Source organism: Hypanus sabinus, chromosome 9, assembly GCF_030144855.1.
Source record: "Hypanus sabinus isolate sHypSab1 chromosome 9, sHypSab1.hap1, whole genome shotgun sequence".
NCBI classification, from domain to species: Eukaryota; Metazoa; Chordata; class Chondrichthyes; order Myliobatiformes; family Dasyatidae; genus Hypanus; species Hypanus sabinus.
The window spans coordinates 124,076,025-124,090,162 of record NC_082714.1 but is presented as its reverse complement, the minus strand read 5'-3'; the positions used below and the strand labels follow the sequence as shown (position 1 = coordinate 124,090,162).

The window sequence follows — 14,138 nt, the reverse complement described above, 5'->3', positions numbered from 1 at the left end:
GAGAGCTTGAGCTTTGTTTGAAATATCCTACCCTTTTCCTCATAAACAAGTGAGTAACCACATTAAACCAACAGTTCTCTGACTGCAATATTGTGTAGTTCCATGTTAACAGCCAACAAGGCTTCGGGAAGGAGTAGCAACATTTCATACACCTTTTCCTTCCACGTCCATGAACAGCTCTATCTTAAAATGGACACATCCTTCAGTTTCCTGAGGGTCCACTCCATGCTTAACCATTGGCCTAATCCAGATCCTGCATTATTCTTTGGCTTCACTTCCAGTTTTCCCAACACTCTTCTTTAACGGCCTGTTATACCCACCTCCTGCTTCTGTTAAAAAGCCATCTGACATTCTACAGGAACCCTGGTCCTTCTGCCTCAGAATAATATACATTGCCTCCTAGGTGTAGGTGTCTGCTGCCCCATCTATGGCTCCCCTTTTCTGACTCCTCCACCGCTAGTCTGACGTTCAGAGCTAAATAAACGGAACCTTCTTCTGTTTTAACATAGGGAAGACTAAATCAATCCTTGCTCTAAGCTGCCCAAATCAGCAATTCTAATCTCTTCCCTGCCGACTGCATTAAATTGGACAACCCGTCTGTAAGCTTCATTCCCCATGTCCTTGCGTGCAGTTTCTAAGATAATACTTGAAGGTAATACACAATCTCTTTACATATCCTGTCTCCCCCGTCTCAGTTCATTTGCTATTCAAAAGGAGCTCTGCAACCTCAAAGTTACTTTTTTTGTACAAAAACTTCCTTACAGTGCCTTACAAGCCTTCATCTCATATTACACGTCCCATCAGCCCGGTCTCTACTGCCTATAGCTTAGATCACATCATCCTATTCATCCACTGCCCTTCTCACTGACTTCAATTGATCCAAAATTCTCATGCTTGTGTATGGCGTGCAAACCTTGTTCTTCCTTATCCTTATCCTGTTGGCTTCCAACAGTATCATCCACCTGACTTTGCGGATTCCGTGTCAAGACACCAGTGCAGCTTCCTTCGTCTACCGTCTTGCCTGGAAATTCACCTCAGGTGGTTGTCCCTGTTCCTTTACGATGTTCCTTAAAACCCACCTCTGTCTGATCAAACCGTTTGGCTGCTTGCCAGTTTTTATTTGAAACATGTTATTTTGTCAAAGCTGTCAAATAAATACGTCCTTGCACGGCAGAAGCGAGTCTGAGCCTTTGCGTGAATTCTCCCTCTGTTATCCCGCAGGGTTACTTACCCAATCTACACGATGTTCCGCCTCAGAAAAGGGCACTTTACTGAAGCAACAGATCTCAGCAGTGTGCAGTGACTAGGAGTCAAGCTGTTAGTAAGTGAATCTAACCTGTGATAATTAAAAGCGGTTTTATTTATGGGCCAATCCACAACTAACAGCAGGCGACTGAGTACAATCAAAGCGTTTTATCAAGTGCGCCAAGTCTTCTCTCATCTTAACGAGATTTGTTTAAAAAACTCAACCGATATCAGGAATAATGATGCATCTTAAACGTCGGCGTCACGTCTCCTTGACTCTGGCAGATGAGTGAGTACGAAAAAAAAGGCTGGAGGTGAAGGGCGCCAGCTGACGTCAATGGGAGATATAAATACCACAAGTGGCGAGCATTTCAACAGTTCAAAACCTCAGAACGAGTAGTTTGCAACCGGCCAGACTGCATAGTACCTTCGCTGCCCTAGAGGCACAGAGAGACTCGAGTTTAGCCGGTGCTTTGAAAGTGTAACTTGTTGCTCAGCTTTAAATATTATTTTTTTTTGTGAAGGGTTGGCAACCCCTTCTTTCAGTATTCGCAACCACGGCTTTCATGCAAAGTCTGGCCGGTTGGGACTCGCGTTGCGACTCGCCATGTTTCCAAACAGGTCAGACTTACACTAATTTGATGGAAGTGGCCAATTTCTACGAGTCGGACTGTTCCCTGAACAAGTTGCACCGCGACCGGTCAATGACAGATCTGGGCATCGGAGACAACGAGAGTGCCATCGACTTCAGCCCTTACATCGACCCGGCCACAGCCTCAGCAGCAGGGGGCAACTTTGAGCTCCACGGGGACCTTTTGACGGATATTATGCTGTCAGACGAGTACAAGAAGAAATCGCTGCCCGACTACAACGCCTACTTGTCCCTGATGCGCAACTCGTCGGGCGGCGCCCGGCACCAGGGCAGTATCCTGAGCTGTACGCCTCAGTTCCTGGAGACGCGGCTGGAACCGGTGTTTGAGCAGAGTTTGGAATCAAAAGGCGGCGTGAAGCAAGAATCCAGGGACGACGAAGGGGCCATGTCAGCCACGGCTGCCTCCTCGTCCTACGCGCGGTCGCTGCTGCAGTACCAGTGCGTGGCCAGCGGCAGTAACAGCAACTTGTCCACCTCGTCTCTGTCGTCCACGCCGCCGGCCACCCCCAACTCCGCAGAATCCAACCGGGGCACGGGGGCAACGGCGTCGGGAGCCAGCGGCGGCAAGACTAAGAGCAAGAAGACGGTGGACAAGCACAGCGACGAGTACCGGCTGCGCCGGGAGAGGAACAACATCGCGGTGAGGAAAAGCAGGGACAAGGCCAAGATGCGGAACGTGGAGACGCAGCATAAAGTGCTGGAGCTCAGCGCCGAGAACGAGCGGCTGCAGAAGAGAGTGGAACAGCTGAGCCGGGAGCTGACCACCCTGAGGAACTTGTTTAAACAGCTCCCGGAGCACACCCTGCTCAGTGCGTCGGGCAACTGCTGACAGCCGGTCATAGGGGCTCGTTATTAAAGGACATCAAGCGGCCTTTGTGACTTTTGCAAAGGAGTTAATTAAGGACTCTTTGTATATAAAGAACTTTATTAGTGTTTACAGTTCATTTCCGTAACCCGAGGTAGTAGATCGTTTAAATGACCTCGACTCTGCGTTTGGAACTGCAGGGGGAGGGATAAATGACCTTAATTAAAAGAAGCAGTTGGCTTACATCTATATATGTATATACATCTTAATGTACGTAAAGTGATGCCAGGCTTATCTGTGCCTGCTCAATCGAAACACATGATGCAACGCCGTATAACTTGCCAAGTATGAGATTCATTTGTAATGGTCAGATGTCAGGTTTGTTATTACAGATGTCTGGGGTTTTCTCCCCCAACACTATGAAATAGTTTTATTTCTTTATCAGATTACATTTGTATGCAGAGATTGAATTTTCTGCTCCCGTTAAGACGCGAGAGCGCATTACTGTTGATCTTTGAGATTAGCTTTTTTTTAAAAAAAGAGTATTATTTTGACAGGATATGCCTGAACTGCCGTTTTGTAACCCTGTCGGTAGCTCCTCCCCTTCTTCTCAGGGACGGGTGAGATCGTTGCTGCTGGCCGGACTTTATCTCTTTTGCATTTTATACTAGCTCCTCTTCCCTTTTTATTAAAAAAAGAAGCTATATATTTCAGACGTGATTTGTTGTGGAGAGGAAATGTTTTCAACAGTTTAAAAAATATTGTCCAACGCCGAACTGTTTCCATTTGAATTGCGTCACTCCAGCAGTGACTCAGCATGTAAGTGTTTTTGAGAACATTTTATTCTGTTCAACACTTGAATTGGGTACAATGTTGGGAAAAATAATGGTACAGAGTTATTACACTTTAGAATTATGTGGTGATTGTAGACTAAAAGCTGCAGTATCTTCTTTCCAACCAGTTTTAATAAGTTCCAAACCAGTTCATGCAGGTGACCTTGGTGGTTGTAATGTAGGGATGTGCGGATTGTTGCAGGTATTACAAACTGCAAAATAATATTCGAAGTAACAGAAGTTCATTTAAGGGACCAGCTGTACGGTTAAAAGTTAATTTTATTGTACTTCAAAATAACCTGGAAACGGGATGCTTCAGCACGAGTCGATGTTGATTGTGGGTCAGAGAATTAACAGATTATTTTAAAAAAAATAAAAAATATTGTATTTATTTTTCTTTTTGAAATTTTAATAAACATGGAATTAAATCATTTTTAGTGCAAATCGAATATCTGCCTCACTGCTTTTATTTGATAGTTTTGCATGATTTCTGGATGATTAAAAATGTTTAATGGCGATTTTTTAAATGCATTTGAAGAGTTGAATACCATTCTGCCATGCTGATATTTTTATGATAAATTAATGAAGAGATTGGTGCAACTTAAATTGTCAGCTGATGCTGCCTCAGTCGGGGAAAATAGTCCTGATCCTATTGATGCAAAACAAAGAAATTAAAGAGCTAGATTTTGTCAGTGCCATTGCAGTACAGTGAGTTACTTCAGTTGTTCTCTGTACAGTGGCCTACCTTTTGGCAATCTGCTATTGCCAATACAGTCACTTACTGGAACACCATTTTCTATTGCATTTGTACAGTTCTGTGTTACTTCACAGTACCTCTGCTGCTTAGGTTCACCAGCTTGATCCAAATCATGACAGTAACTCAAAGTAGCCTAACAGTTTGTGATTTAATATTTTATTTTTGCTTGTTTACGGAACAGGCCTTGCTGGCCCTTCGAACTGTGCCGCCTAGCAATCCCCCGATTTTAGTCCTAGCCTAATCACGGGACAATTTATAATGACCACCTAACCTACCAGCGTCTTCGGAATGTGGGAGGAAACCCAAGTAGTCATGGAGAGAACGTACAAGCTCCTTACAGGCAGCAGTGGGAATTGAACCCTAGTCACAGGCACTGTAAAATGTTGTGCTAACCACTACACTACCATGCCCCCCCCACCTTGGATTCAATTTCTACTTTAGAAACTCTAGCAGAGACTTCAAGGCTGTTACTCCAGCGCAGCACTTGAAGAATTTAAATTGGAAGCAATGTCTTGGCCCTTGCAGATGAATATAAGAGAAAATCATAGCCCAATTTTGAAAAATAGAGAGTTATTCCGAGTGATCTGACTACATCAACTAAAGCAAGGATCTGGTTGTTATGTCACCATTTGAAGCTGGTGTAAATTAGTTAAGCACTTGCTACCAAACAGCCATTACACTTCTTGCATACCCCATTAGCTGGAAAAGTTGTGATGACAGGTTATGATGTTGCTATATAAATGCCATTCTATCCCGCAGTATAGTACAGTAAAGTGGTGACATACTTCACTTTGCATCCATCCATGTCTTCATTAGTACTGCAGAGTACTGACTACAGGCACAATTGTGGTTTTCACGTGTTACTGCTCAGCGTATCATGGCATTTGCTTTGTTTGAACTGCACTGCCCATGTGACAATGTGCTAATCTGTAGTCCAAGGTATTGTTGTAGTAACCCCATATCCCAAAGTTCAGAATGTTACCATATTAAGTAAAGTCCTTCAGAAGAATAGTTGAAATGCAGAACGTAGTTACACAAACCCAAAGGTGAAGTACACAGCAGTTCAGTACAGCTAAAGCGGGACAATTAATGTAGAGCAATGTAGGATAATACTATCTTGCAGGTTTGTGATATAGTATCTTGTTAACCAATCCATCCACTGTATCACACTGCCAAGCTGAGCTCCTCTGTACAGCTCACAATACACCAATAAGGCAGGTATGTTAGACTCTTATGAGATGCCCCACCTTGAAAATAAGCAAGTCACTTATATTGTTTTAAGAAAATCAAAAATATGTTGAAGCAAACATACTCCACAAGTGTAGGCCACTGCTCCTCCTCTCTCATAAATGTAAGATAATGACTGAATGTGAAGAAAACAGAAGATATTCAAGACATTTTCTGATTCTCTTACAACTTTTGGCATTACAATTTCATGGATACTATGATATTTTAAACAGATTTTCTTTCACATGCCTTGTATCTCAGCAAATTAATTCAATTTAATTTTATTATTAATACATGAAACTAACTTCCCAATAGTTGTTTAATCTCTAACTGCCAGCCATTCAATAATGTTTAAATTAGAACTTTCAAATAAATATTGCACAGTTGACCTTCTTAAATGGTGTTGAGGAGATTCCTTTATTTATAGGACATGCAAGACATTATTTTCAGTAGACAAGGTACATGTCAAATGACAAGAGTTTCATAATCTGGGGTTATTTGCATCTAAAATATGCCCAGGCAAATATTTTTTCCACCTAAAATGGGCATTTTAAAGTTCAGAACTGGATAATAATATTGTTTCCAATTTATGAATGCTACTTAAATCAAACACTGCAAACATACATCTTTAATTTCTTACTTATTCTTTTGCATAGCCTGTTTTCTTAAAAATTGTTCCAATCTATTTATATAGTTAGACATATTTTTTGGAAGCTACATCTACTTTTGCATAACACAGTAATCCTTGCCAGTAGTTAAAGTTGGAGGCATCTGAATTGTTGAGATGTGTTATGACACGCACCCGACCATGCAAGCCTGCAGGGTTTAGATGCTCTAACTCTCCGGAGTATGAGTAGTTGGTGTGGCCTCTTTAAAGATTCAGGTCCACCCTGGTAATGGGCAGCCATATTTTGGTGCCAGGATTTTAATATTTAAAGAGCTCTTGAACTGAGGCTCCATGCTCATTTGTCAGCTCAACTTTGGATTTGCACCTAGCGTCTAGTTCAGAACCCTGTCTTTGTTTTAATCTCATATCATGTCTTGATTCTAGTTTCAGATATTCCCGCACTTGGGTCCCAACCTTCCCTGCTGAGGTCAGTCGTTACAAGATGTTATTGTAATAGTATTTGTTGGTTCACTATTAGATCTATATACACAGAAACTGGCAGCAGCATTGAAACAAGGAGTAACTCTGATCAATTCCTCATAGATGTCTCTAGCAAAGAAGCATTCAATGTGTGAAACTTACTTACTTAAGTAAACAGCATAATTGTATAATCAGATAAGGAATAATTATACAGAAGGAAATGTCGCATATTCTGCCGAACAGAAGAACACATTTGGAGCTGGAGTAGGCCACTGAGCACCACAAGCCTGTCTGCCAATCAGGATGACTGTGGCTGTTCCACCTCAGACCCTGAATCCTCCCCTGTTCATGCACACACGTCAATACGTTACACACAGACTGTTATCAAAGTGGCAGTTAAAGAGGAAACACAAGGAAATCTGCAGATGCTGGAAATCCAAACAACACACACAAAATGCCGGTGAAATGCAGCAGGCCAGGCAGCATCTATAAGGAGAAGCACTGGCGACGTTTCGGGCTGAGACCCTTCGTCAGGACTAACTGAAAGGAAAGATAGTAAGAGATTTGAAAGTAGTGGGGGAGGGGGAAAATGTGAAATGATAGGAGTAGACCGGAGGGGGTGGGGTGAAGCTGAGGGCCGGAGAGGTGATAGGCAATAGTGATACAGAGCTGGAGAAGGGAAAGGATCATGGGATGGGAGGCCTAGGGAGAAAGGAAGGGGGGGGGGGGGGAGCACCAGAGGGAGATGGAGAACAGGCAGAGATATGGGAATTCAGACATATCAGAATGGGAATGGGACGCGGGATTAAAATGTGTGGCCACTGGGAGATCCTGCTTTTTCTGGCAGACAGAGCGTAGGTGTTCAGCGAAACAGTTTCCCAGTTTGCATCAGGTCTCACCAATATATAAAAGGCCACACCGGGAGCACCAGACACAGTATACCACACCAGCCGACTCACAGGTGAAGTGTCGCCTCACCCGGAAGGATTGTCTGGGGCCCTGAACAGTGGTGAGGGAGGAAGTGTAAGGGCAGGTGTAGCACTTATTCCACTGACAAGGATAAGTGCCAGGAGGGAGATTGGTGGGAAGGGATGGCGGGGGGGGTGGAACAAATGGACAAGGGAGTCGCGTAGGGAGCAATCCCTGCGGAAAGAAGAAAGGGGGGAGAGGGAAAGATGTGTTTGGTAGAGGGATCCCGTTGGAGGTGGCGAAAGTTATAGAGAATTATACATTGGACCTGGAGGCTGGTGGGGTGGTAGGTGAGGACAAGGGGAACCCTATCCTGAGTGGGGTGGTGGGCAGATGGGATGAGAGCAGATGAGCGGGAAATGGGAGAGATGCGTTTGAGAGCAGAGTTGATGGTGGAAGAAGGGAAGCCCCTTTGTTTAAAAAAAGAAGACATCTCCTTCAAGCTGGAATGAAAAGCCTCATCCTGAGAGCAGATGCGGTGGAGACGGAGGAATTGTGAGAAGGGGATAGCCTTTTTGCAAGACACGGGGTGGGAAGAGGAATAGTCCAGGTAGCTGTGAGAGTTTGTAGTCTTACAGTAGATAGGCTGTCTCCAGAGATGGAGATGGAAAGATCAAGAAAGGAGAGGGAGGTGTCAGAAATGGACCAGGTAAATTTGAGGGCAGGGTGAAAGTTGGAGGCAAAGTTAATGAAGTCAACGAGCTCAGCATGCGCGCAGGAGGCAGCGCCAATGCAGTCGTCAATGTGGCGAAGGAAAAGAGGGGGACGGATACCCGTATAGGCTTGGAACATGGACTGTTTCACAAAGCCAACAAAAAGGCAGGCATAACTGGGACCCATACGGGTGCCCATGCCAACACCCTTGTTTTGGAGGAAGTGGGAGGAGCCAAAGGAGAAATTATTGAGAGTAAGAACTAATTCTGCTAGACGGAGGAGAGTGGTGGTAGAGGGGAATTGGTTAGGTCTGGAATCCAAAAAGAAGCGAAGAGCTTTGAGACCGTCCAGGTGGGGGATGGAGGTATATAGGGACTGGATGTCCATGGTGAAAATAAGGCGGTGGGTGCCAGGGAACTTCAAATCATTGAAAAAATTCAAAACGTGAGAATTGTCACAAACATAGGTGGGAAGAGATTGAACAAGGGGGGGATAAGACAGTGTCAAGGTATGCAGAAATGAGTTTGGTGGGGCAGGAGCAAGCTGAGACAATAGGTCTACCTGGACAGGCAGGTTTGTGGATCTTGGGTAGGAGGTAGAAACGGGAAGTGTGGGGTGTGGGAACTATGAGGTTGGTGGCAGTGGATGGGAGATCTCCAGAGCTGATAAGGTTGGTGATGGTATAGGAGACAATGGCTTGGTGTTCCTTAGTGGGGTCATGATCAAGGGGTAAATAAGAGGAGGTATCAGAGAGTTGTCACTGTGCCTCGGCCAGGTAGAGGTCAGTATGCCAGACAACAACAGCTCCCCCCTTATCAGCAGGTTTTATAGTGAGGTTGGGATTGGTGCGGAGGGAACGGAGAGCAGAGCGTTCGGAAGGAGTGAGGTTGGAATTGGAACAGGGTGTGGTGAAGTCAAGACGGTTGATGTCCTGTCGGCAATTGGCAATAAAGCGATCCAGAGCAGGCAGAAGACCAGAGCGGGGTGTCCATGAAGAGGAGGAGGGTTGAAGATGGGAGAAGGGGTTATCGGTGGGGGTAGGAGAGTCCTTATCAAAGAAGTAAGCTCGGAGACGGAGCCGGCGGAAGAAGAGTTCAGCGTCATGGCGTACGCAAAACTCACTGAGGTGTGGGCGAAGGGGGACAAAAGTGAGGCCCTTACTGAGGACAGAGCACTGCCTCAGAGAGTTGAAGGTTGGAGGGGATGGTAAAGACCTGGCACAGATGAGAGATGGGATCAGAGAGGGGAGGGAGGCTGGTAGTGTCAGTGGAGAGGGAAGGGTTGGGGTGAGAGGAAGATGGAGCCTCTGAGAGCCCAGGAGCTGACGATGGGATCTGAGGGAGAGGGGATTGCAGAGTGGTGGTGGGGGAAGGGGAGACGGGAATCACAATCGCAGCATGTGAAGACCCGGCCTGGAGTTCAAGGCTGGAGTCGCAGTCGGTGGTTGTGCAATCACTTTGAAGCTGTCCATGGTCGTTGGAACCCGTGTTGATGGTGCTGGAGTCCAGGTTGTGAATATGCCCTGGGTTGCTGGGGCAGCCGAGATCGATGGCCGGAGCCAATCCATGGCCATTGGAACACACGGTGATGTTGCTGGAGTCCAGGTTTTGAATATGCCCTGGGTTGCTGGGGCAGCCGAGATTGAAGATTGAAGAGGATAATTTTAATCTGTCCCAGATTTTTAAACTTATCCATTTTTGCACTCCATTGAAATTAGTAGAAAATTAATTTGGTTAGAAACTAAAATCAGCATTTGATACAATCTCATTAGATTTCCTCGCAGTGGGTTAGTTTTGTAAGTCTTCCTTTGGTGTTAACTTGCCTTTTCTTAGGTACTAATATTTTAATAGATTTTGTTTCTTAAGCATAAAAACAATGTTTGTATTTTATCTCCCTTTTCCATGTTTATTTCTTTACTCATTGAGGTACAGTGTGGAACTGACCCTTCCAGCTGCTGCCCAGTGACGACCTCTGATCTCATCCCAGCCTAATCACAGATCAACTTACAACGACAAATTAACCTACCAACGGTACGTCGTTGAACTGTGGGAGGAAACTGGAGCACCTGGAGGAAACCCACTCAGTCATGGGGAGAACATACAAACTCCTTACAGGCAGGATATCCATTTATGTAAATACGTAAAACCTCTTTTTGGGTAACATATCATGACTAAAGATTCCTCTTGAGATTGTAGCAGTCTGCTTCTTCCTTAGGCAGTCAGTTGCAGTCAAGAACAGTTTGCTTTCACTCAATCTCTGAGAAGTAGAAGAAAAAGTCTTTCTGAATTATTTTAACATAGTGTGTCTGGGGACACCAGCCATCACACAGGTAGGACAAAGTGAGATTTTGGTTGACTATCAAGAGGTTTAAAGGACAATTAGAAACCATTTTCAGTTACAGAAACATACCACACACACACACACACACACACACACACACACACACACACACACACAACACAGTTATGCATGTGGTGAGACACATTGCAAGTGCACACAGGTATGCTATGACCATGCACACTATTCATGAGCACACCTGCATGTATTAGGGATGCAGTCAGTCTACATGTGCACATGTAACCATGACAACAAGCACATAAACATAGATGTACATGTTGACACACACACATACATAGATGCTCACAAATGTAACATTGGCAACACTCAGACATAGTCTCACAAAATGGAAATGCATGTGCAACATGTACTGTATATAAATATATAGATAAGTTTTGTTTAATTAAGTGCAATCGTGAACAATAGCAGATCAGAAATGCTGATCAAGTCAACTAGTTCCCAAAGAGAACTCTGATAGGCCAATTACATGGTTCACTGCTGCTCAGCGATAGAATCCAAAAAAATCATGTGTACAATTAAGAAACATTATAAATAATAAAAATACTGGAGTCATGATGATCATGATGAAATCTGCTGGGGAGAGACATTTATACACATGCTGTCCTCCATAATTCAAAGAGATTGAAGGATTAGGTTGCAGGGTGACAAAACAGGGCAGGAGCACTTGGAACTGAAAGCTAATCCCTACCGGGAGAAAACAGCACCTGTTCTTTCCGCACTAAGTCCAGCCGGAACATAACTCCCAAGTGCTCTTGAAAGTCAGGTATAAATCCTACCTACCAACAACCAAGTATTGCCGTCCTGGTCCCCTTCATAGCTTATGAAGAGGCACGTGACTTCCCTCCCAGAGATGATAGGTGTTTGTGCACTCGACTCTTGAAGGCTCGGATCCCATCGTCGCAGATGTTTCCAAATTCTGATAGCTGTTCCAAATTCTGATAGCCCAGTGAAGGAAGCTTCTATCCAGTGTGTAGGTACACACAAAGACATAGAAACATAGATGCAAATACACACACACAGATGCACTCATAGAAATTTACTGAATAGTTTCAAACATACCTTGAGGCTGAATCTGTTAACCTGATGGCCAGCTCAACTAATGCACTTCATAATGGCATCTCTTATTTCTCAAGATTAATTTGCAAAGTCCATTGCTTCCTTATGTGAATTACACTATATGGTAGAGTATATATTTTCTGTACAACTGAATTTCTTCACTTAATTCCATTCTTGACCCACTCAAACTTTAATTGTGGATTGATATATCTAATTTAAACTATTTTTGACATTTATTTAAATCTTTTTTATGCATTTGTATGAGTCTGTAAAGAGGAAGTTCTTAAAAGTAACAAAATTCCTTAAGCACCCAGGGCATGCCCTTTTTCCACTGTTACCATCAGGAAGGAGATACAGAACATTCAGGAACAGCATCTTCCCCTTTGCCATCCGATTCCTAAATGGATGTTGAAGCTTTGGACACTACCTCACTTTTTGTAATATATAGTATTTCTGTTTTCGCACATTAAAAAAATCTATTCAATATTTATAATTGATTCACACATGGTAATTGTTTATTTAATATTACATGTTATTTTATTTATTATTATTATTTTTTCTCTGTTAGATTATGTATTGTATTGAACTGCTGCTGCTAAGTTAGCAAATTTCACGTCACATGCCAGTGATAATAAACCTGATTTTGATTCTGATTCTGAGATGGACCTGCCTCTAATTCCTGGCAGTTCTTGCTCTGACTAACCTCAATCCAATTCCACCCTTCTACACTTTCCAGGAAACACTGGCAAGACACCTTCTGTTGGCAATAGTGCTGAAGCAGTTGCTTCAGTGCATAATGTGGCTGGCGGGGAACATGAGGAACACAGTGAAATATGATCACGTAAGGTCATTTCATTTCATTTCAGATACATTTTACACCTACGAGGCAACAGCCCATTACTGAAAATTAGTTGAACTACAGAAATGGATAGAAGACAAGTATAATAATATATTTAATACATACATATAAAATGCAGTTTCCCAGCCATCTTCAATATGTGAGAGAATTGGCCAACATGGAAGGCATAGTTATAAAACATTCTCCCTCCAGTGTGGTTGAGCCTGCTGCATATTTCTAAAGTTTCTGGTTTTACTCCAGTTATAATCAACTTGATTCATTTTGAAACACTTAAATGAAAGTTAAATGTCGGATTGTTTATATTTACAAATTGAATTATGTAATAGAATTAGGTTAGATGAGAGCAGTGGTGCTTTGAGATGGAGGAATCTCCGCAATTGCATCAAACTGTATTTTATCCAGATGCCCACTGGTTAAGTGTGTGTGTGTGTGTGTGTGTGTGTGTGTGTGTGTGTGTGTGTGTGTGTGTGTGGGGTCTGCATTAAATATGAGGTTACTGGGTTTAACTGTTCATGATGTTTTCGATGTAGGAGAGAACTTTTGAAAAACATGATTATTCATTTTATTCTCTTTTATGCTTGTTTTTGGATGTGAGTTATTGGAGGTTGGCTTCAGAATATGTACTAATTTAACATCTAATGATATTTGCAAATCACAAAGAGAACTATAATTAATATATGCAAGAGTTCAGTAGAATAGGAAAGCGACAAAGCAAGCTGAACAAAAAATTGTACAGGCGTCCCCTGCTTTACGAGAGTTCGCTTTACGCCGCTTCACTTTTACGAAAGACCTACATTAGTACCTGTTCTCCCTAACCGAAAGAACTCCGAAAAGGATTTTCACTTTTACAAAAAAAGGCGTCTGCTTTAAACTTGTGTTTACCCTGAGAAAGACTGCCATGACCGTGAAGCCTTGCGCGGGCAGATATGTGCGCATGCATGTATGTGCTGATTTTTTTTCTACAAATCAGTTTTGGCTAAATCTTCCCAATTCTGATAAGTGAAGCTACACTGTACATACATTATTTCTACTTTATATAGGCTGTATATTTATCATATTATTCTGTTTTTACTATATGTTAGTGTTATTTTAGATTTTATGTGTTATTTGGTATGATTTGGTAGGTTATTTTTTTGGGTCTGGGAACGCTCAAAAATTTTTCCCATATAAATTAATGATACATAATTGCTTCTTCGCTTTACGCCATTTCAGCTTATGAAAGGCTTGAGAGGAACACTACTTTCGGATTGCAAGGGAAACCAGTAGTAAACTATCACATGGAATACAATGCAACTTTGTGCTAACTATAGTTAGTGGATCAACTTGAAGTTTTTGAGATTCATTTACTTATTTATTTAGAGACATAGCACAGTAACAGGTCCCACTGGCCCAAAAGACCGCATCACCCAATGACACCCAAGTGACCAGTTCACCTACTAATCTGTACGTCTTTGGAATATGGGAGGAAATCGGAGCATTGGAAGAAACCCACACCATCACGGTTCGAAAGTCAAGCTCTGTACATGCAGTGGCGGAACTGAACCTGGATCAATGGTGCTGTAATAAGGTTTTGCTGTGCAATGCACCCCTTGTGTGTAAGTGTTACTGAATTGCTGCATGATGAAAGAAATTATGT

General features: G+C 43.0%; 1 protein-coding gene across 2 annotated transcripts; it reads left to right on the top strand.

Annotated features, from left to right (window-relative positions):
• Positions 1-1,561: 1,561 nt before the first annotated feature.
• cebpb (CCAAT enhancer binding protein beta) lies at positions 1,562-12,250 on the top strand. Of its 2 annotated transcripts, XR_009514074.1 has the most exons (3): positions 1,562-3,521; positions 6,571-6,613; positions 10,161-12,250. XR_009514074.1 is itself a non-coding variant. In XM_059980508.1 (1 exon), exon 1 carries the CDS (start codon positions 1,812-1,814, stop codon positions 2,724-2,726), a length of 915 nt encoding a protein of 304 aa, XP_059836491.1. In that variant the 5' UTR covers positions 1,562-1,811; the 3' UTR covers positions 2,727-3,966. The 2 variants fall into 2 exon arrangements, 1 of the variants encoding a protein (XP_059836491.1); XM_059980508.1 differs by lacking the exons at positions 6,571-6,613; positions 10,161-12,250 and having other exon boundaries at positions 1,562-3,966.
• Positions 12,251-14,138: the final 1,888 nt, after the last annotated feature.

Bases quoted from the DNA above. Each gene is read 5' to 3' on its own strand.
- cebpb (XM_059980508.1), top strand. From the start codon at position 1,812: ATGCAAAGTCTGGCCGGTTGGGACTCGCGTTGCGACTCGCCATGTTTC.